The sequence below is a fragment of the Danio rerio genome, chromosome 13 (assembly GCF_052040795.2).
Source record: "Danio rerio strain M-AB ecotype USA chromosome 13, GRCz13ab, whole genome shotgun sequence".
Taxonomy (NCBI): Eukaryota; Metazoa; Chordata; class Actinopteri; order Cypriniformes; family Danionidae; genus Danio; species Danio rerio.
In genome coordinates, this window is record NC_141033.1 from 12,288,859 (window position 1) to 12,310,000 (window position 21,142).

The following is a 21,142-nucleotide window of genomic DNA, read 5'->3' on the forward strand; positions in this document are numbered from 1 at the left end:
AATGTTAAGTTCAGAGAAATTAAAATATCATAATTTTTTTTTTTTTGCTTTCGTTATGAGTAAACACACCAGCTTAAGTTTTGATGCCAAAACTTGGTGTTTTAAGTAATGTCAAGTTATATTGCTATATGACTATGATTTCGGCAGATGACTTTAAAAGCTCAATTTGGAATGAATTTGTTAACTTAGATCAGGGGTGCCCAAGCTTTTTTTTATTAAGGGCCAAAAACCAAAGTTGACCAATGGTGGTGGGCCAAAATTGAATAAACCGAAGTATTACATTAGATTACATTATTACAAGTTGCCATGCTAATTTCTTAATATTTAAAAATAAATTGGAAAAAATACTGTAATCCTATTAATAATATATATATATATATATTTTTTACATTTTATTATGAAATTCTTACAATAAAAACAACCAATCCCTTTTAACACAATGGTGTTCAATGCTGAATACATTAAATAAACTTGATTTGCTTATCGAGGATCCTTACATTAAAAAAAAACAAAAAACTGATTCATGCACAACATATATTTGAAACATTTCATTTCATTTGCTTTTTGTATCGCAACAATTAAACAAACAAACATAAGGTTATATTAAAATTAGAAATGACGAGCTCTGTTCAAGGCATTGGCCCTAACATTCTCATCATTTTCCTTCTCTTCTCAGATGGGTTGGCGGGCCAAATCAAATCTTACCATGGGCCAACTTTAGCCTGCAGGCCCTAGTTTGGTCATCTCTGCCTTAGATTGATTGAAATAATTTTGTAGAGGAGTGAATCATATAAATTGCAAGAATAAATAAATAAGAGAGTATTGGAAAAGGAATATATTTTGTATTATTTTTGTATAATACATTTTCTTTTTATTTACATTTAACACTTGTATTTGTATTGCTAAAGGTGATATATTAACCAAATTTCTTCTCTTGAGTGTGATTATGCCTTGCATACTAATGAAGCAGTTTTGCAGAAGTAGATGCAGCTGATAGAAATGCAAAGGCCTGATTGTCTAAAATTAAACCTCCTGTGAGCAGGGATGGGTTGAAACTGAACACAGAATATGTGCAGTTGAGAAGTCTTATGCTTTTAAAGTTGTGCAGAGAATTCATTGAAAAAGAGGACGTATGTATGGGTGCGGCCAACGGATGACTGGAGAATGATTGAAGGTGACAACTAAACTACACTCCACTAAACTACACCTGTTAATATCAGCTGCATATAAAAGCTTAAAATTGTTTCGCACCTCCTGAATGTAATTCTTGCATTGCATTAGGGATACCAGAATTCTGGTATCGAATTATTCACTTGCATTTAATAAGATTTTCGACATTAAAGAAAACCCTCTCTTGACCTTTTATTTTGAACACACATGGAATTTATTAGATATTTCAACAATAAAATAAGATAAAAGTTAAATAATAGTTAGATATTTAGGTATAATAATACCATACAATACAATATAATCTAGATATTTTGCCCCCGATTATAATAGATCACGATATCAGCGATATATCACAGGAAAACTATCCACAATATATCATGATATTTGTGAATGAAGAGGGAAAAATGTATCAAAATGTTAAAGGATGCATTCCTTTTATTAACTGCACAGAAATTTCTTAAAATTGCAACATTGATATATGCTCAATCCGCCATTACAAGAAGCACCATCTCATGCATATCGCTATTTTTTCCTGCCCCTACTGAATAATCAAATGTAATGTAAACACTGTACATTCCTCATTGCTGATCAACAATAATAATCCCTACTCCACATTGCAGATGCTGCATTTTGACTATTGATAATGCACACATTGCAATATCAATGCTGAAGCGACATATTGTGCGCACCTATTTTAAACCATACGTTGGTTGAAACATCTTGATGGATTTTTGTTTGTGCTGTTTTTATTTGGCCAGTAGCTTTGATGCACATCACCTTCATTTCTTCAAAGCAAAAGTCTGAAGTAGTGACATCAGAGGAGACTCAGTCTAGACTCTCCCTGTCCAGGGGAAAGGCGCAAATCTCAGTTAGAAATGTTACACGATAGGTCTGTTCCTACAGATAATGCTCCAGAGAATAAATTTAGTAGCTCTTACACCATATACCGCAGGACAGCAAGTAAGAGAGAGAGAGAGAGAGAGAGAGAGAGTTGTGGGTGATAATTTAAACCCCTCACCTTCAGCTGTTCTCTCCCTCCACTGCCAGAACACATCTTCATTAATCACCGCATTCTTTTATTAGAACCTCCTTTTTGTATCTCCAGCTCTGCGCTCATTTAAAACACCGTCTCCCATACATTTACACTCACTGATGACTTCTTTTATCTGTTCCTTCCTGTAAAACTCATCAAACAAATTCCCTCTTTCTCCCTCGGTCTGTTATATTTGCATTGTACGCTCCTAATATAACAGGCTTCATTCTATTTTAAGACTAATATTGCTCCATTATTTACCTTTCCAGTGTCTGTCTGCTTATATTGCTTCTCTTTGGTTCTCTGTTTATGACAGCATGGCATTTGGCCCAAGCAAAGCAGAGGAGGAAGATTATGAGGACGTCCCTATAAATAAAACATGGGTTTTATCACCAAAGGTCTACGAGAGCGACGTCACTCTTATCCTAAACAAATTACTGCAAGGTTATGACAACAAACTGAGACCGGATATCGGAGGTAACTCACTTTCGGAAAAGGTTGCATGCACACACACACACACACACACACACACACACACACACACACACACACACACACACACACACACACACACACACACACACACACACACACACACACACACACACACACACACACACTAAAATCTGTTTTAAAAAGTCTATGGAAAAAAAGAAAAAGGAAAAACAAACTTTTTTAAAGACGTTATTACATTTTCCATCATGTTGTTCCAAAACCTTAAAGGGATAGATCACCTAAAAATGAGAATTCTGTCATCTGTTTGAGTTCCTTTCTTGTGTTGAACACAAAGGGTCATATGTTTATGAAAAAACAGCCATTGACTTGTGTAGTATTTTTGTTATATTATGAGTTTTGCTCATTTTTGGAACACAAGTGAAGATATTTGAATATATTTTACTCACAAAAAAACTTCACTTTACATTAACAAATGATGACTGTAATTTGCATCTAAACTAAAGATGCAACAACATTTTGACGTCAAAAATTCTAAAAATGGCATTTTAGATTTTTGCCTAAAAAAAGAAAAAAGTATGAGCTGAAAAAAGATGAATTCTGCGACAAACAGCTTTTTTTTAGATGGCAAAAATAGGTGAAAAGTGATGTACTTGGAAAACCATTCATTTCAATGGATTGACCAAAGCGCAAGAGCAGCAGAGCATATTGTCTACTAGCTTGTGTGCATGTTGTATTCAAATGTCAAAATAGCTACATTTTCAGCTCTGTTGATATTCTGCATATGTACAGGTACCTTTGCAGATTTCTATGCATGTTCTCCACACTGCCCACAGGAAACTTTAAAAGCTTTATTTTAACAATCTAGATGCAAAGTCTAAAGCACATGGCTCAAAAGCATTAAGGGTGTGTCCGAATTCACTTTTGCTATTTTAAGGATGGAAAAATACACTCTGCGCCCCAGCACATGGTCTAACAGGGTTCTGTTTATTCTCTTAATGAGTTATGGTTATGGTTTAAGCATGATGTGCATTTAACCATTTAGAGTTCTATCTTCCATTCCCTTTAAGAGTCAGTTGAGTCGTGCCATGGTGCATTTGCTATTTACATGGCAGACTTTATCAGTGGAAAAACTGAACGCTTCACTAGCGAGAAAACCATCTGCAGCACAAAGATAAAGAATGAGCCTCCTCCATTCAGCCTCTTTACTTTTACTCTTTACTATTTTAATTTCTTGGTTAAGGAAACGGTGTAAACTCACTCCACTGAAGACATCCATTGGCTTACATATTTAAAGAGCCCATATTATACATGAAATAGGGTCATATCTTGGTTTTAAGGGTCTCCAGCAACAGTCTAATATGCATGCAGGGTCAAAAAAACACTTTCATGGTCTTATAATCTGCATTTATTTTAACCTAATTATTCCAGCGACTCCCATATGAATCGTCCAGTGATTAATTTGTTCCCAAACCCCTTCTTAGCGCAAAGCTAATCTGCGCTGATTGGACCGATGACAGTCTGTTGGGATTGGTTGACTGCCTTCAGTCAGAGAGTGAAATGCCCAACAGCTAACTAGCAATATAAAAGTAATCACAGTTCATACACGCTCGATAGTGTAGATGTGGATTTTAGCTGCCAGTGGGTTAGTGTAAATACAGTCGATGGACTTGAAAATACAGACGACTAACTATTTTATTGAACAAAAACTCCAAAAACTGTCGAGGAGATCTTCTAGCTTGTCTCACTCTGCTCTTTTCACAGACACACACACAAACACACACATATTGCCCTCGTCCTTGCGCGCGCGCACACACACACAAAAACACGCACACACACACCTCCAGCACACACACACACACATCGACAGCGCACACACACACACACACCGACAGCGCACGCACACACACACGCACGCACACACTACCCTCGTCCACGGAGCTCTATAAACAAAGCAGCACGCGTCGCGTTTTTAACGTGACTTTGCACGCGATATAAGAATATAGCGAGTTAACCTGAGACAGTACACGCGGTTACAAGTAACAAATCACAACTAAATACAGTTGCAAGCTAGAGTAAACGAGGCAACAACTTTAATCGCACGTACTTACACTTGAGAAATGGAGGAAGAAACCCATCCTGACGTCCATCAGTAAGTTACTGATCCTTCCTTTAACAAACGCAGATGAAGTATTCTTTGTAGCATGTAGTTTGCAGAAGTTTCCAGTAGTTTCCAACTGCTTGGTTATAATGCTGAGGTTTCATCTTTGGGTAGAGAATCGATATAATATCCATCTGCAGTGTGACTTCAATCGACCGGCATGTTTGTGTTTGTGGGTGTGTGTGTGTGTGTGTCTGGGTTTCTGCGTCAGAGGGCGGGGCCGCAGGATTGAAATCTCCCGGGTTTGCGCGTGCACGTGAATAACTTGGTTTCGCTCGTGCGTCATGGCGAAACACCTAATGACTCAGTATCAAGGCGACTCGTTTGAAGTACTATGAGTCGACTCTTTTATAGATGAATCAACCGTTTTAAACACTGTACTCTTACAGATTTAAGCCTTAGCTGGATACTTCACTTCACTTAGAGCTGTGTTACACACTACATGGAGGGGAATTTTCAAAAACCCATAATATGGGCTCTTTAATATAGTTGGCTAAGCACAAAGATTTGTTTTAAAACAATTTCTAAATTCAGTTCTAATTTCCAGCAAACGAATAAATGAACAATAATAACAAAGTGTGGAAAAAAAAAACTGAGTAATATCCAAACACACATCCTGTTCTTATGTCCCATATGGTGAAGTATACATCCCCAAAACCCGACAGATGGACAAATCTAAACTTGTTTTTATTAAAAATATAAATATGTATAAATAAACTGAAAAAAGCACTCCGAGGTGAAGAAGGCATGGAGGTAGTGGTTTTTAATTATAATTATACTATTATTATAAAATCATTTTTGTAACATTTTAAACCTTAATTTTTTTTCATATTTAAAGATATTTGTGTATTGCTGTACATCCTGTGTGTATTAAGCAATGTGTACGCGTTTGGACCAGCATAACTAACGCGCTCTGCACTGGACTTCAGACCAACTTTTAGTTGGTTAATGGTGCGATCTAATTCAGTTCTTCTTCATAATAGCAATGCACCAACAATGCACCTTAACACGCCTCCTTTACGGACCGGCACATTCATGATTCCACAAAGTGGTGCAAATAGATTTGCTGTTTAATCAGTGTGCCGCCAAATGTAAAAATTAGGGTTGCGCTGGTCTGAAAATAGCAACAAATCGTGTCAAACACGACTTGCGCCCCTTTTGCGCCAGGTGTTAGGGCCCATTATTTCTAAGTTGTATACTTGTTCCTGCTGCTTCCAATAGCTCAACTGCGCTGCAATGACAATGCTGGTAAACTGACACTCTCTACTTGTTCACGTAAAATGTGTTAATTGTATTGGCTTCTCTTTTTAAAACAATGGTTTAAATGATCAGTTTTGGTTTTCGGCCAAGTGCATCCAAAATTTGTGATTTCGGTTTTGGCCCTGAGTTTTCATTTCAGTGCATCTAATATGAACATTCATCATTGAACAAACAGAAGCTCAAACATGCTTGTTGCATGAGAACAAACTGGTTCCTGTGGAAACTCAAATATGCCATGTAACAGCCACGAATGAACCTCATTGGTTTTCACACATCAACCAAGCATGTTATTTGATTAGAAATATCTTCATTTGGGTTTCTAGGAGTCTTATGAGTATGAAACAACATGAAGGTGACAATGTATTCATTTTGGGGTGAGTTAATAATTTACATGATTAAATAAGATGAAGATAAACACATTTTCCTTTGCGGCAGTGAAACATTCACTGTAATAATGTATATTGAGCAGCTATATTCAGTTTTGCATTTATAAAAGTATTACAACAGCAAATATTCTGGAAGTGCATGCTGAATATATGTTGTAAATCATATGAATTTTTCATCAACGCAGTATCTGTGTCCACAAATCAGGAAAATACCCTGCAGATTCTGTCTAGGTGTGTTCATGACCCTCAAACCCAGCCTACAGGTGACTGCAAAATAATAATTATGAGATAATAGCACCATTATTAGGAAGTCACGTGAAGAGGAGCACACTGTGGCAATTAAACACTCGGAGCAGTTCATGTTTCTCTCCAATCATCATTTTTGTGTTAATATTGCAGTATATTAAACAAAGAAGCGCTCTGCTTTTGTATTTTGCTGATTTTTTCTCTATGCATGAACGGTATACTGTAGGTCTCTTTATTTTCCCTGCATTGGTGTTGAGGAAGTGTTGCTGACTAGAGTTCAGTTATTTAAGAGGATTTATCTCAGTGGTGTTCTTGTACAATAGACCCAAATCACTATTGATCGCCCTTCTTTATCTGCGTTTCATGTGTCTGAGAAACAGGGAGAGAGTGTAAGTGTGAGGAGAACTGAGTTCATCACAGCAATGCTGAAGTATTGTGGCTGAACTAGCCGAGTTTGTGCGATTTGTCATCTGCCGGTGACTGGATTTTCTGCGACAGAAATATTTCTGAGAGCTCAAGGATGAGGATTCAGGCAGCTTTGAGTAATTTGTGTGGCTGTTATAGGAAGCCTGAATTGCATTTTCAGCTCATTTCACATTCGTAATGTGGCGCGTTTCTGAGTGAAACAGGATATCCAGCGAGAAAATGTGATTTTATCCACTGATTGGGAACTGATTGGATGTTTACGTGCTAGAATGGAGCCAGACTGAATGTGGGTTTTCTAAGAAATGTCTGTCTGGTTATTGGTAAACATTCTTCAATAGTCTACACAAAAATGATGCAGATGGAGAAAGGCAAGAAAAAAACATTTGAGAGAAAAAGTACAAAGACAAAATACAATTTTCCTTTGGATTGACATGCACAGATCAAACATTTACGACAGAAAATTGCATGAACACATTCGGTCTGTTTTGTGTAGGTAGAGATGCATACTAATGTCTAAAAGTGGAGAATAAAGGAAACGTTTGGGGGGTGGGAATATTTGAAATGCTCCTTTTTGGGTCATCATGATTCTGTGCATATACAGGGCATATTTAAGCATCACAAATACTTGTTAAATTATCAGTGATGTTATGTTAGTGTTAAAACAGTTGTAAAATGCATTTTTAACCCAAATTTGGGAATACGTTTTGTTGATATGCCTTTTGTCAGCTGTAGCATTGTAGCAGTGTAAGTTTGCTCACAAAGTTAACATTTAAATACATTTTAAGTCAGAATTATTAGCCCTCTTGTGAAATAATTATTATCTTTCATATATATATATATATATATATATATATATATATATATATATATATATATATATATATATATATATATATATATATATATATATATATTTGCTTGAATAAAATGAGTTTTTAAATTTTTAAAACTATTTTAGTGTAATTATTATTACCCCCCCTAAAGCATATTTTGATTGTCTACAGAACAAACCACCATTATACAGTAATTTGCCTGATTACCTCAACTTGCCTAGCCTTAACCTAGCCTTTAAATGACACCTTAAGCTGAATACTAGTATCTTGAAAAATATCTGGTCAAATATTATTTACTGTCATCATGGCATTGATAAAAGAAATCAGTAATTAGAAATGAGTTATTGAAACTATTATGTTTAGAAATGTGTTAAAAAATATTTCCATTAAACAGAAATTAAGGAAAAAATATACAACGGGACTCAACATTCAGGAGGGCTAATATTTCTGACTTCAACACTAAGTATAAAACAATATCAGTATCTTATTTTTTTGGTTTAGTATTCAGTACCATTTCTGACTAATATTTTTGTTGTTCTGTTAATTTTCCATGAGTAAGTTTTACAAATTTGGAATTTTCATGAGTGGGTGTTAACATAATATATACAATAACATTTAAATTATATGCAAATTTGACACAATGATAAAATTATATTGAAGATTTCTCATAAATATCTGGAAAAATATGCATACACATGCATGCACATTCTCATGTTGTTTTTGATGTGATTCAAATGCAACTTCAAATATTAAAGAATTTCTTAATTTTCAAATAGACAAAAACGGTTAAAAAGAGTAATAACGTGGTAAAACATGGTTACATTTATGACATTCTCACATTGACTTATTATATAAATGTTGCTGATTGAAGTTAATTCTGAGTCCAAACACAGAAGCAGAATGCAAAAATCTATATATTTTAAATGCATTATAAGAATTAAACAAAGTCAAAGTCCCTTTAAGACAAGTAATTTCACTCGGTGGCCATCTTTGAAACACCTCTCGGTCAGTATGCTCAAATCGGAAAACATCAAATTTTCCAAAACTGCATGCCAAGTTTACCATTGAATTTCATATTATGAATTGTTGAATTGTCTATTTGTCAGTTGTCAATTGTTGAATTGTCTATTTAGTTTAATTTCTATACATCTAGACCACACAAAATCTGCAGAAACTCATGTCTGGTCTAAGCCCCTCACCTGGACAATCGTCAGTCTGTAGCAATCAATGATTGGCTCCTGAACTAAAAGGCAGGCTTTATTCGCCATATAGTGATCGATGATTGGCTCCCGATCTAGTAGGCAGAGCTTTATTCACCATATTAACCGTTACACTTTACCTAATTTAAAAAGATATGAGTGACATGTCTTGTGTATTTTATAGACTTTGATTACAGTCAGTTTTGATTTTATAAGCATACTACAATTTGATCATTGTTTTAAGCTGAATATGTGCTGTATGTTTCATGTGTTATTGTACCAATATATATTATATTGGCATTATATATATTATTGTAATTGATATTGGTATATTATTGTAATAACATTGATGTTTTTTATGTTGGTATTATTTTGTCATATACAGTGCTCAGCATCTATGAGTAAACACCCAACAAATCTCTTATTTAAATTAATATTTTCTATAGGAAGCTTAACAACATTATAATTGTGCATATTTATTAGTTTAGTACTGAGGCCAAAGCTGGAGTTTATCTAACAAAAAAGCTTACAATGAGGGTTCGAAAAGACTTCATTCGTTGCCCAGATTTATATGTTAGGGAAAATATTAAATACAATTTAAAAAAAAAGGAAGAATCAAGAGAAAAAAGATATTGTTGAAATTTTGGTGTTTGTTTTTTTGCAATATTTTCCATGAATTTAAATGTATTAGCTTCCCATTTCTAAAAATGTTCTGTGACTAAAATATAATTTTAATAGATATATCGTTTTAATAAACGTGTTTTGTTTAAACGCACCAATATGTATTTCCCATATTTACTAAGAAATGGATCAAAATATTCATTTTCAAAATGGGGTGTACTAAATTATGCTGAGCACTGTATTTATACATATACATACAGGTATATTCTTTGATCATGTTATTGTATGTGATGTCATTTAAATATATTTGCGTTTGAAACTATATTCTAGTGAGACCGACGGTGATTGAGACGGCAGTGTACGTGAACAGCATAGGCCCAGTAGACCCCATCAACATGGTGAGCAGAAATGGACAATAACATGTTATTTTCAGAGCTGTAAATAAAACAGACACTGTAAGCAACCGCTTTAGATCCATTTCACAACTATTATACCCACTGTCACAGCCAATAATCTCATAATTTCACGGTTAAAAAAGCAACTGTAAGGCTTTTACAGATAAAACTCTCACTGTTGTGTGTGTGTTTGTTTAGGAGTACACCATAGACATCTTCTTTGCTCAGACGTGGTACGACAGCAGACTCAAATTCAACAGCTCAATGAAACTCCTCATGCTCAACAGCAACATGGTCGGAAAAATCTGGATCCCTGACACGTTTTTCCGCAACTCACGTAAATCTGACGCCCACTGGATCACCACCCCCAATCGCCTTCTGCGGCTCTGGAGCAATGGAAGAGTCATGTACACTCTAAGGTGCGTCTATCACTAAAATTAAAGGGACAGTTCACACAAAAATGAAAATTTGCTGTTTATTTACTCTCAGGACAGACAAGATGTAGGTGACTTTTTTTTCATCAGTAGAATGTTAAAGAAAATTTTTAGCTAAATCTTTGGTGCTCTGTGGTTCATACAATGCAAATGAGTGGTTAGCAGCACTTAGAGAGTCAAAATGTTTGACATATGAGCTGATGCTGTTTGTCTACAATGAGAAGGAAGGATGTGTGTGTCGTATGTTTCATCAGAAAGATCACTTGTGATTATCCTGGATGAATAAAAAAAGGAGAATTTCTTCTCCCAAAAAAGCATTGGATGGATGATGATGTCAGTCTCTAGAAGAAAAAAAGTTGGTAAAAGTAGAAAAAAGAAAGTAGAAAGTTTTCAAAGAGGATTGAACAGAGAAGCATGCAATCATTTCACTCCAGTCCACCACAAAGCTGTTCTGTTTGATTAGAAAAGAGATAGTTAGAGTTGTGAATAGTGGAAGTGTCAAACACCACAATGAAACAAATGTGTAGGCAGCTGAGGGAGTACATAAATGCCATTTCTCACATTGGACTGCTCTGAATTGCGCATTATGTTACTTATGACCTACCGCTAATTGTATTTTGCTTTCTTTTTAAAATTGTTGATTTATATATGTGGATGCTTACAAAAGCATGTTTTTTATAACCAATATTTCTTGAGAAAGACTCTCTTTTGACCTTTTAATTGAGACTTCAGGAGCCCCTGACCTCACTCAATCATCTTCAGTGTTGTGAAGAAATTTTGGCCCATCGATCTCTGCAGAACTATTGTAATTGAACCACATTGGAGCATTTTCAAGCATGATCCTCCCTTTTAATCTCATGCCACGGCATCTCAATTGAAATCAGTACTGGGCCACTCCAGAGTCTTCATTTTGTTTTTCTTCAGCCATTCGGAAGTGGACTTGTGGGTGTCCTTTGGATCAATGTCCTGCCGCAGAACCCATGTTCGCTTCAGCTTGAGGTCACTAACAGATGGCCAGATATTCTCATTCAAGATATTTTGTTACACAGCAGAATTCATGATTCTATTTATCACAGCAAGTCTTCCAGTTCTTGAAGCAGCCAAACCATTAGCTCGAGACCATTACACTTCCACCATCATATTTTACTTTTACGCCACACAAACACCTTACAAAAGGCTACAATTTTGACTCGTTGAGTATTTCGAGAATTTTACCAAAAGTCTTGCGGGTTATTATGTTGTTTTCTGGCAAAACAGAGAGTAGCCTTTATGTTCTTTTTGCTTTGTCTTAATGGGAACCATTTTCTTATGGTGGTCATGAACACTCACCTTAACACAGGCTCATTGTGGATATGTACCCCTGTCTACATTTCTGGAGATCACAAATTTGCCAGAGTAGCCAGAGTAGCCAGAGGTAACAATGGCTGCGTTTCGTCTTTAAAATGAATGCTATGGGGCAGTCTGACGCTGCAGATGGCTTCTGTTCTATTTAGCCTATCAGCCGAATGTTTACCTTGGTATGGATGGCTTTTCCAACCCAAGCTCATTCTGAAAACGTAGTCCTGCGGATGTTTCTGGGGACCGCGATTTACGTGGCCGGAGGTATGTGTGGCTGCATTTAATTTTTTCAAGTAAACGCTAAGGGGCATTTTGATACCGCTCCTCTTTGCGCTTGCTGGCTGACAGCTCACCTCCGTGTGGAGGGCTTTCCCGCCTTAACCAGTTTGTCCGGTTAGCACGTCGCGTACGTCAGCGGAGCGGAAAACCGGGAGAGGAGCTGACCGCGATGACAGCGACGACCAGGTTTGAGTCCGAGGTAGAGCGGTTCCAGAAATCAGTCAAGACAAAAACAGAATCCAAAAAAATAAAATGAACGAGTTCATAACAGGGTGGGAATGTGGTGAAATGTAAAAACGCTGGCAAAATCTGACGAGAGCTTTTATTTTTCTGGACGGCTTTTGTAAATTGTTGCTTGGGTTTAGAGAAGCGAGCGGAAGGGCAGGCGAGTGGCTCAATTGGTAATCAAATCGGCCGATTGGCCATTTGCCCAGTCAATCATTTAATCATTCAGTCAGTTGGACAGACGGTCGCTCGACAGCGGCCTATGGCGGCTTTACACGAGAATAGCGTGGACGTGAACGGCGCATGTGAGAAGCGTTCGAAATGCGAAAAAGAGCACACAGCGGCCTCTCGCGGATTCGTGAAAACAAACACTGCACAAATATGTACCTCCTAGGACGTATTTCGCAATCTCCAGAAAAGTCCACGGAACTACGTTTCCAGAATGAGCCTAGGTTGGGCTTTTTTGCTACCAGTTTACCCAGTAGCTCACCGCATTCTCAGATGGACTTGGAACACAGAGCTGACAAAGGGGTTTGAGTCTGGTGAAGAATGGTTATACAAATCAGGTAAAACAAATGCAAAAAAAAAAAATTATTATAATAAGTAAACAACAGACTGAAAATGTGCATGTAGTGAAATCACATGGCCGCAACTACTTTTCTTTTTATGGATTGCTTTTGAAAACACTATGGGTTAGTTTAAGGGACAGGGATGGGTGGGTCAGTCAGTCAGTCAGTCGACAGCAAGCTGGCCTGGTTGGTTGAAGTGTATGTTATGCGCTTTGGTGGATTTATGCAAGAAGAGCACATGCGAAAGACATTTTAGATCATCAAAAAGCATACACAGCGGCCTCTGGAGGATTTGCAAAAACAAAAACTGCGAGCAGACATACCTCAAGTTACGTATTTCACTGTGCCCACAAATGAAGACCTGGGTACGGTAATGAGGCTGGGTTGACTGAGGCAAGTGAGGCTTGTAGTTATTTGTATTTTTTTGTTTGGTCTTTTGTGACCTCTTGGATGTGTTGTCGCTGTTCTTTTGTGCTTATTTTGAACATGCTCAGAACTGTTTGCTAAGGCTGTTGATGTAATAATATTAATGATCATTTTAACTTTGTAAGACACCCTAGTATTGTCATTTTCTCTCTAAAAGTAGCTGTTGAGTTGCATCTTGTGATTCACAAAGGACCATGTTGAGCTAAAAACTATTTTTTAAAATGTCCTTCTGAAGAAAAACAATCTCTTACATATTAGGTGGCCTGAGGGTGAATATGTTAACAGCAAATTTTCAGTTTTGGGTAACTATCTCTTCAAAAGTTGAGTGTTTTTTGTGTCCTTTTATTCCTGTCCTGTAGCATTTGCTTTTGTATGGAGTTACACTTGCTGTCTGTTGAGGCCATTACATCTGATTCACATATTAATGTCAGGTACTGTTAAAGGGATTGTTCATTCATTGTTCATAATACATTTTATGTAATTTACTAACCATCAATTCCTCTAACCCTGTATGAGTTTCTTTTTTGGTTGAACACAAAACTCAATATTTTAAAGAATGTTGGTAACCAATTGTTGACTTCCAGCTGGTTTCCAAAATTCTCAAAAAATACTGTCTTTTGTGCTGAAAAAATAACTCATAAAGGTTGAGTGAATAAGTAAATCTTCATTTTTGGGTGAGCTATCCCTTTAAATTAGACTCAGGGTTTAATCTTTAGTATCACAGTAAAAAAATGAAAGCCTGCACAAATGCACTTCCTCTTAAATGTCACAATCAACCATTTTTTGTTTTGCTATTGTCTATTATTCTTTTCTGTCAGGTTGACTATTAATGCGGAATGCTACCTTAAGCTGCATAACTTTCCAATGGACGAACATTCGTGCCCTCTGGAGTTTTCGAGCTGTAGGTGTTGACTTCTTATGTCCTGTCCTAAATGCAGCCAAACCCCTCGCATTGCCAACCATGCCTTGCCAATACTGGCCAACCAAACCTTAACATTGCAGCAGGTCTGCACTTACCACCATCTTCCAACCTTGCAATGTGTGAGGGCAGATTCTCATCCTTCGTCTCCATCCGCTGTCTCCTCCATCCGTTATGAGCTTCTCATGTGTCATCATTGACTGTGGGCATGGGAAGGGCATGCTGTGCTTTAGTCAAACAGTGCCATTCTGCCATCATTGTACTTTTGTCACTGACTCTACATACCGAACTGAAAGGTCACATGTAATGTGGTGGATGTGTTTTTTTCCGTTTGCAGATGGGTATCCAAAGAATGAGATCCAGTATAGATGGCAGCGTCGTTCTGTTGAGGTTGCAGACCAGCGGTACTGGAGGCTTTACCAGTTTGCCTTTGTGGGCTTAAGAAACTCTTCTGATGTGGCAAACACTCAGTCTGGTATGAAAAAAACAAAACAATTATTATTTCTTAATTATTAATGAATAATAAATTTATTGTAGCTGTTAATTTATTTTTAACAATTTTAATTTAATTAATTTAATTTAATAAATTTAATTTATTTTTTAGTAAGTAATAATCAAATTATAAAATCTATTAATATTGATTGATAATAAATTATATTAATAATTTGTGTTGTAATAATTTTGTATCATTACTAACGTAGCAACAATATTACTAGGGATTTCCTGATCCGACCATGTGATCGGAAACTGTGCCTGATCACACAGTTTCCGACTCGGATATTTATTCTCATTATTTTTTAACACATCTATAGAAATATGATGGCACAGAGTTAGACCTCATTCTGGACTTTACACAGAAACATCAACACATGCGGCATGACATCACTTTGTTGCAGAGATGCTATTGGTTAAATGCCGGCAAAGTAAGCATATAGACGCGGAAAGCGCGAGTATGTCTGTGGTCTAGAGGTATTATAAACTTGATGACGACAACATTGCCATAGCTTACTGTGAGATATGCAAACTTGGGATTGCAAGGAAAGGAGGTGGAAAGAAAAACATTTAAAACAACAAACCTGATAAGGCACCTTAATCCGACCCAAAACAGCGAGTTTACCCAGGCAACCCAACCAAAGACGAGTCAGCTCACACTGCAGTAGAGTGTCACGAATGGGTATCACAAAAAACAAGGGAAAGATCCAAGTGCAGCAAAACACATTTATTGTCAAACAATAAAGATCCCCAAAAAAATGACAAAGGGACAGGCAAGGTACCAAAATCGAGGAAAACATGAAGTGCAAAAATTAAGCTCAAAAGTGAATCAAACACAAACTAAACAGGTATCCAAAAACATAGTAATGATACTAAACAAAGTGAACAAACAAACAAACCAAACACGATGAACCAGATCACGAATAAAGCACGACAAACCTAAACAGAACATTGAAAAATCCAAAGGCAAACTAAACACAACATAACAGGGCTTATAAAGAGAGAACTAATTATTCAATGAGGGACAGCTGGAAACAAGGAGTGATCACATGACTACACAACACAAAAACCAAAACAAAAACTGGTGCCCTTGAAAACCACCAGAGGGCACTGCAGCAGGTGTGACATTACCCCCCCTTTAAGGAGTGGCTACCAGACACTCCCAAAAACACCCATCTAGGAGGGAGGCGGAACGGAGGTAGACCGGGGGAGGGATGGTGGGACAGACCAACACTACAAACCAAACAAAAAAATCCTTATAACACAAAACAAGGAATCAAAGAGAGTCTGTAAGGACTTAAGTAGAGTCTAAGGAACTGGTTATTGATAGAGTCTCGACATATCAATCCCCAAATATAGGACCACCATGGTGGTACCATAGGGGAGAAGGTCCCTTTTAGCCAGTTGTGGTTCCACCAATTTAAAACTGGTGGGTTTGGTAGCCCCCCACGTGGAACAGAGGACCATCCTGAGGGTCCAGATGAGATGTCCGTTTTCCTCCATGGGGCATTAACTGGTGTAAAAGGCAAGGACCCACTGGCTCTTGAGAATGTTGGTTTGCCAGCACCCGAAAACAAGGGTCCGCCACCACTTGTGGGCAAGGACTCAGCATTTGAGAGCGTGGGTCCACCAGCGCTTGAGGGCGAGGTTCCGCCGGCGCTTGAGGGCGTGGGTCCGCCGGCGCTTGAGGGCGAGGGCCCGCCGGCGCTTGAGGGCGAGGGCCCGCCGGCGCTTGAGGGCGAGGGCCCGCCGGCGCTTGAGGGCGAGGGCCCGCCGGCGCTTGAGGGCGAGGGCCCGCCGGCGCTTGAGGGCGAGGGCCCGCCGGCGCTTGAGGGCGAGGGCCCGCCAACGCTTGAGGGCGAGGGCCCGCCAACGCTTGAGGGCGAGGGCCCGCCGGCGCTTGAGGGCGAGGGCCCGCCGGCGCTTGAGGGCGGTGGTCCGCCGGCGCTTGAGGGCGAGGGTCCGCCGGCGCTTGAGGGCGAGGGTCCGCCGGCGCTTGAGGGCGAGGGTCCGCCGGCGCTTGAGGGCGAGGGTCCGCCGGCGCTTGAGGGCGAGGGTCCGCCGGCGCTTGAGGGCGGGGGTCCGCCGGCGCTTGAGGGCGGTGGTCCGCCGGCGCTTGAGGGCAAGGGTCCGCCGGCGCTTGAGGGCGAGGGTCCGCCGGCGCTTGAGGGCGAGGGTCCGCCGGCGCTTGAGGGCGAGGGTCCGCCGGCGCTTGAAGGTGAGGGTCCGCCAGCGCTTGAAGGTGAGGGTCCACCAATGCTTGAGGGCGAGGGTCCACTGGAGCTTAAAGACCCGCCGGCACTTAAAGGTGAATGCTCACCAGGGCTTGTGGACGAAGGCTCACTGGTACTGGGAAACAAGGACTCAAGAAAACCAAAAAATGAGGTTTCCAAAGTAATAGAAAAAACTGGTTCTATAAGAACAGAAAAATCAAAGTCAGAAAAAATTGAAAATAAGGATTCCCCCAACTCTAAAGATGAATCCTCCGAACAAGTTGTTTCAAAACTAGTCAAGGGTTCAGGCACTGGTTTGAAGATAGCTGTGGTATGGCACTGAAGCTCAGAGCTTTTGACTATTTTTGGCAATTGCTGCAAAGTGGCCACAATCTTAGGCATGAAATCTAAATTAATGTCCATCTTGCAAAAAGGTTCAGAAGTATGAGCTTTGTTTAAACAAAATTCCAAATCATCAGCCATTTTAGAAAGTGGGCCTGGAGCAAAAACAAACTCGAAGGGTGTCTCAGGACTAGAAGTTCCCTTAGGGGGGGATTCAAAAACATTAATTGTAGGCCGAGTCGCAACACTATCCAAAATTTCATGAAGTGAGTCAATAAGCTCTAAGGCCATGCAAAGACAGTCAGGGGCAATGGTATCTTTAGGTGGGGCTTCTGAAGTTAAAGTCATCTTGGGAACAGAATTAACCTTTAGACTATTCACTTTAAGGTGGACAACAAACTCCCAAAATTGATTGATCCCAAGTTCATCCATCCCCTTAATAGAAAGAGGATAATCAAGACATTGATTAAATATAGTCATCAGTTCATAGTCCGATAAGCCCAGTCCCACAGCCAGAGTCCAAAATGACTGAGCAAAAGCTCCTACCTCCCAACCCTGCTGACGTTCAGCCACCAATGCTTGAAGACGAAGTGACCGCTCCCTTTCAGTCACTGGAGGAACCATTCGGAGACTCATACTTGACAAAAAAAACAAAGCAAAAATAGGGGAGAAAAACTGGGGCAAAAGAGAGAGCGAGAGGGAAAAAAAATGCTGCTGGATCTTGGTAATGGCCTTTGGATTATGTCACGAATGGGTATCACAAAAAACAAGGGAAAGATCCAAGTGCAGCAAAACACATTTATTGTCAAACAATAAAGATCCCCAAAAAAATGACAAAGGGACAGGCAAGGTACCAAAATCGAGGAAAACATGAAGTGCAAAAATTAAGCTCAAAAGTGAATCAAACACAAACTAAACAGGTATCCAAAAACATAGTAATGATACTAAACAAAGTGAACAAACAAACAAACCAAACACGATGAACCAGATCACGAATAAAGCACGACAAACCTAAACAGAACATTGAAAAATCCAAAGGCAAACTAAACACAACATAACAGGGCTTATAAAGAGAGAACTAATTATTCAATGAGGGACAGCTGGAAACAAGGAGTGATCACATGACTACACAACACAAAAACCAAAACAAAAACTGGTGCCCTTGAAAACCACCAGAGGGCACTGCAGCAGGTGTGACATAGAGTTTGAAGAAAAGACAAAAAATGCATCATTTGATTTTGTAGAGAACCCTGGATTTCTCATGCTTATGGAGCACGTAGGACCTCTATTTGAAGTTTTTTAATGTATTATGCAAGTATCGGATTGGGTTTCGGTATCGGTAGATACTCAAAATCAAATGACTATCAAAAAAACCTGATCAGGACATCCCTAATTATTACATTTCAGTAATTTACAACAACAATTACAACCATAAACCAATGTTATTTTTATGATGTTGTTATTGATGTTAGTAGATTTTTTGAAGAAATCTATTATTATGCTATGAATAATTATCCATCAATAATATATTTTTTCCATATTTGTCACGTTTGTAGGTGGGTAAAGGAGAGAGGACTGAATTGTAGTAGAATTATGGATTTTTTATCTATAAAATAAAAAAGACAACAAAAACAACCGGATGGGTAAAAACATTAACTAAAAGACAAAACACAAACTTAACTGGGCTGGCAGGACAGGACAGAAATGATCAAGACAAGCCATGACAATACTAGCGCAACAGATGACGTACAGTGCTCAGCATAATTGAGTACACCCCATTGTGAAAATGAACATTTGTATCCATTTCTCAGTGAATTTAGGCAATGGATTTGGGTGCATTTAAACAAAACAGATATATTTATTAAAATATTATTTTAGTCACAACACATATTTAGAAATTGAAAGATAATACAATTAAATTTAAACAAAATATTTCAAAAACAAATTACAACCTACAAAATTTCTAAATTTATAAAACTATATTTTTCCATCTTCTGATTCTCTTGATTTTTCCTCTTTTTTAAATTTGTATTTATTATTTTTCTAAAACATATACATTTGGGTTTATTAGTTTTTGGGCCATTATAGTGAGTTATTTTGTTAGATAAACTCCAGATTTATCTTCAGTACTGACTAATCTAATGTACAGTATATGCACAAATAAAATATTTTATAGCTTTCTATTAAAAATATGAATTTAAAAGATAGATTTGTAAGTCGTGTACTTATATATGCTGAGCACTGTATGATGAACGACGATGAACTGCAGGACAGCAGACATGAGAGAGCTATAAAGGAGAAATAATTAACAAACAAACAGGTGAACTGAATAAACTGATAATGGGTTAACAAGGAGGTTGGGTCTAAACAATAAACAGGAGCACATGACACAAAGAAACAACAAAAGCCATGTGCTCATGGTAAAACAGGATTAGAACACAGCCAATGAGTGAACCCACTAACCGCATGTTCACATGAAACACAACAGCATGTTGCCAAGAGTAAACACAGGCCACGTGCAACAAACAATGGCAACACAGACAGAACGGAAGACAAGAGTACAGGATAAATAAAACACTTACCATGCACTCACACATGCGACAATCATGTTCTGATCCCAGCTCTAACTGAAACCAACTATACTGGAGAGCTGAGAATGAAAACACTATGCCGCAAACAGAACCACAAAATACACCAGGATGAGAGTGCACATCCTGAGCACGCCTGGACCTTGGTACACTGCTTGAGCACAGCCAAGACGGCGTTCATACAAAAGACTAAAGCCCCTTTCACATAGTGATACCGGTAAATATCCGGAACGACTTTACCGATAAATTTTAAAAATTGCTGTTCACACAGACGAGGACGTTCCAGAATTTTTTGGGAAAAGACCTATTTTTTGGGAAATTCTAACAACATTAACCAGAAATGAGCTCTAAAATGCTGCACTTGTATTTGTAAACATTTGACTACATACAAACTCTGTGGATAGATAACTATTGTGAACAACTTCGATGAAAACATATGGAGGAACACTTTCGTACGTCGAGATGTATATAATATGTGTGTGTGCTGGCGCTGACCAGCTGCTTCATGTGCACACGGGTGAGTGCTTGAAGGTCACCAAACAGCTTATCGTAAGCATTTTGTCGTCAATTTTTTTACACAGTTGGCTTTAAGGGAGGAACAAAAATATTATCTGACTAACATCTAGCAGCTATATCTGTCTGTAAAAATATTCAAAGGCTTCTATTTTCATAAACTGCGCGGACGTGAATGCGTCTGAGTGTTCTGATTGGCTAAAGCAGACGTCTCACGCTCCTTCCGGCAGTCTTCCATCTGCTTTCACACAGCGCAGCATGTCAGCAAATTACCCGTAATGTTACAACTTCTCTTTCCGTAACGAAATTGCCAGAACGAATTTACCGGTATTTTCAAAAATGGCCTGTTCACACATACATACCTTTCCAGAAAATTGCCGGTAATTTTCCGGAAAGGTCTGTATGTGTGAAAGGGGCTTATGAAATGAAATGTGAGTGCTCAACCCCAGTAACCTCATGCTGAGCACAACATACTAGACAAGGCAGGACTAGTGTCTGGACTCTGCCACGAAATTACAATTCTGCAAGAATTAACAAGACAGAGTGGCAGAATCCTAAAAATAATAACAATACATTAGCAATTATTATAATTATTAATTCAAATTATTGTTATAATTTTAG

General features: G+C 38.3%; 1 protein-coding gene and 1 long non-coding RNA gene across 4 annotated transcripts in view; both read left to right on the forward strand.

The window, feature by feature from the left end:
* LOC147841011 (uncharacterized) overlaps window positions 1-21,142 on the forward strand; it is a 51,343-nt gene that overhangs the window by 16,906 nt on the left and 13,295 nt on the right. The gene's annotated exons all lie outside the window — the stretch shown is intronic.
* Window positions 1-21,142, forward strand: part of gabrg1 (gamma-aminobutyric acid type A receptor subunit gamma1) — a 67,747-nt gene that overhangs the window by 4,018 nt on the left and 42,587 nt on the right. For all 3 annotated transcript variants that reach the window (XR_015505768.1, XM_087279073.1, XM_087279072.1), the window contains exons 2-6: window positions 2,520-2,680; window positions 10,119-10,186; window positions 10,382-10,602; window positions 14,273-14,355; window positions 14,711-14,848. Coding sequence is in view for 2 of the 3 variants with exons in the window: in XM_087279073.1 (XP_087135199.1) it covers window positions 2,520-2,680; window positions 10,119-10,186; window positions 10,382-10,602; window positions 14,273-14,355; window positions 14,711-14,848 (671 nt within the window). In the remaining variant the exon portion in view is untranslated. The remainder of the gene's footprint in view (window positions 1-2,519; window positions 2,681-10,118; window positions 10,187-10,381; window positions 10,603-14,272; window positions 14,356-14,710; window positions 14,849-21,142) is intronic.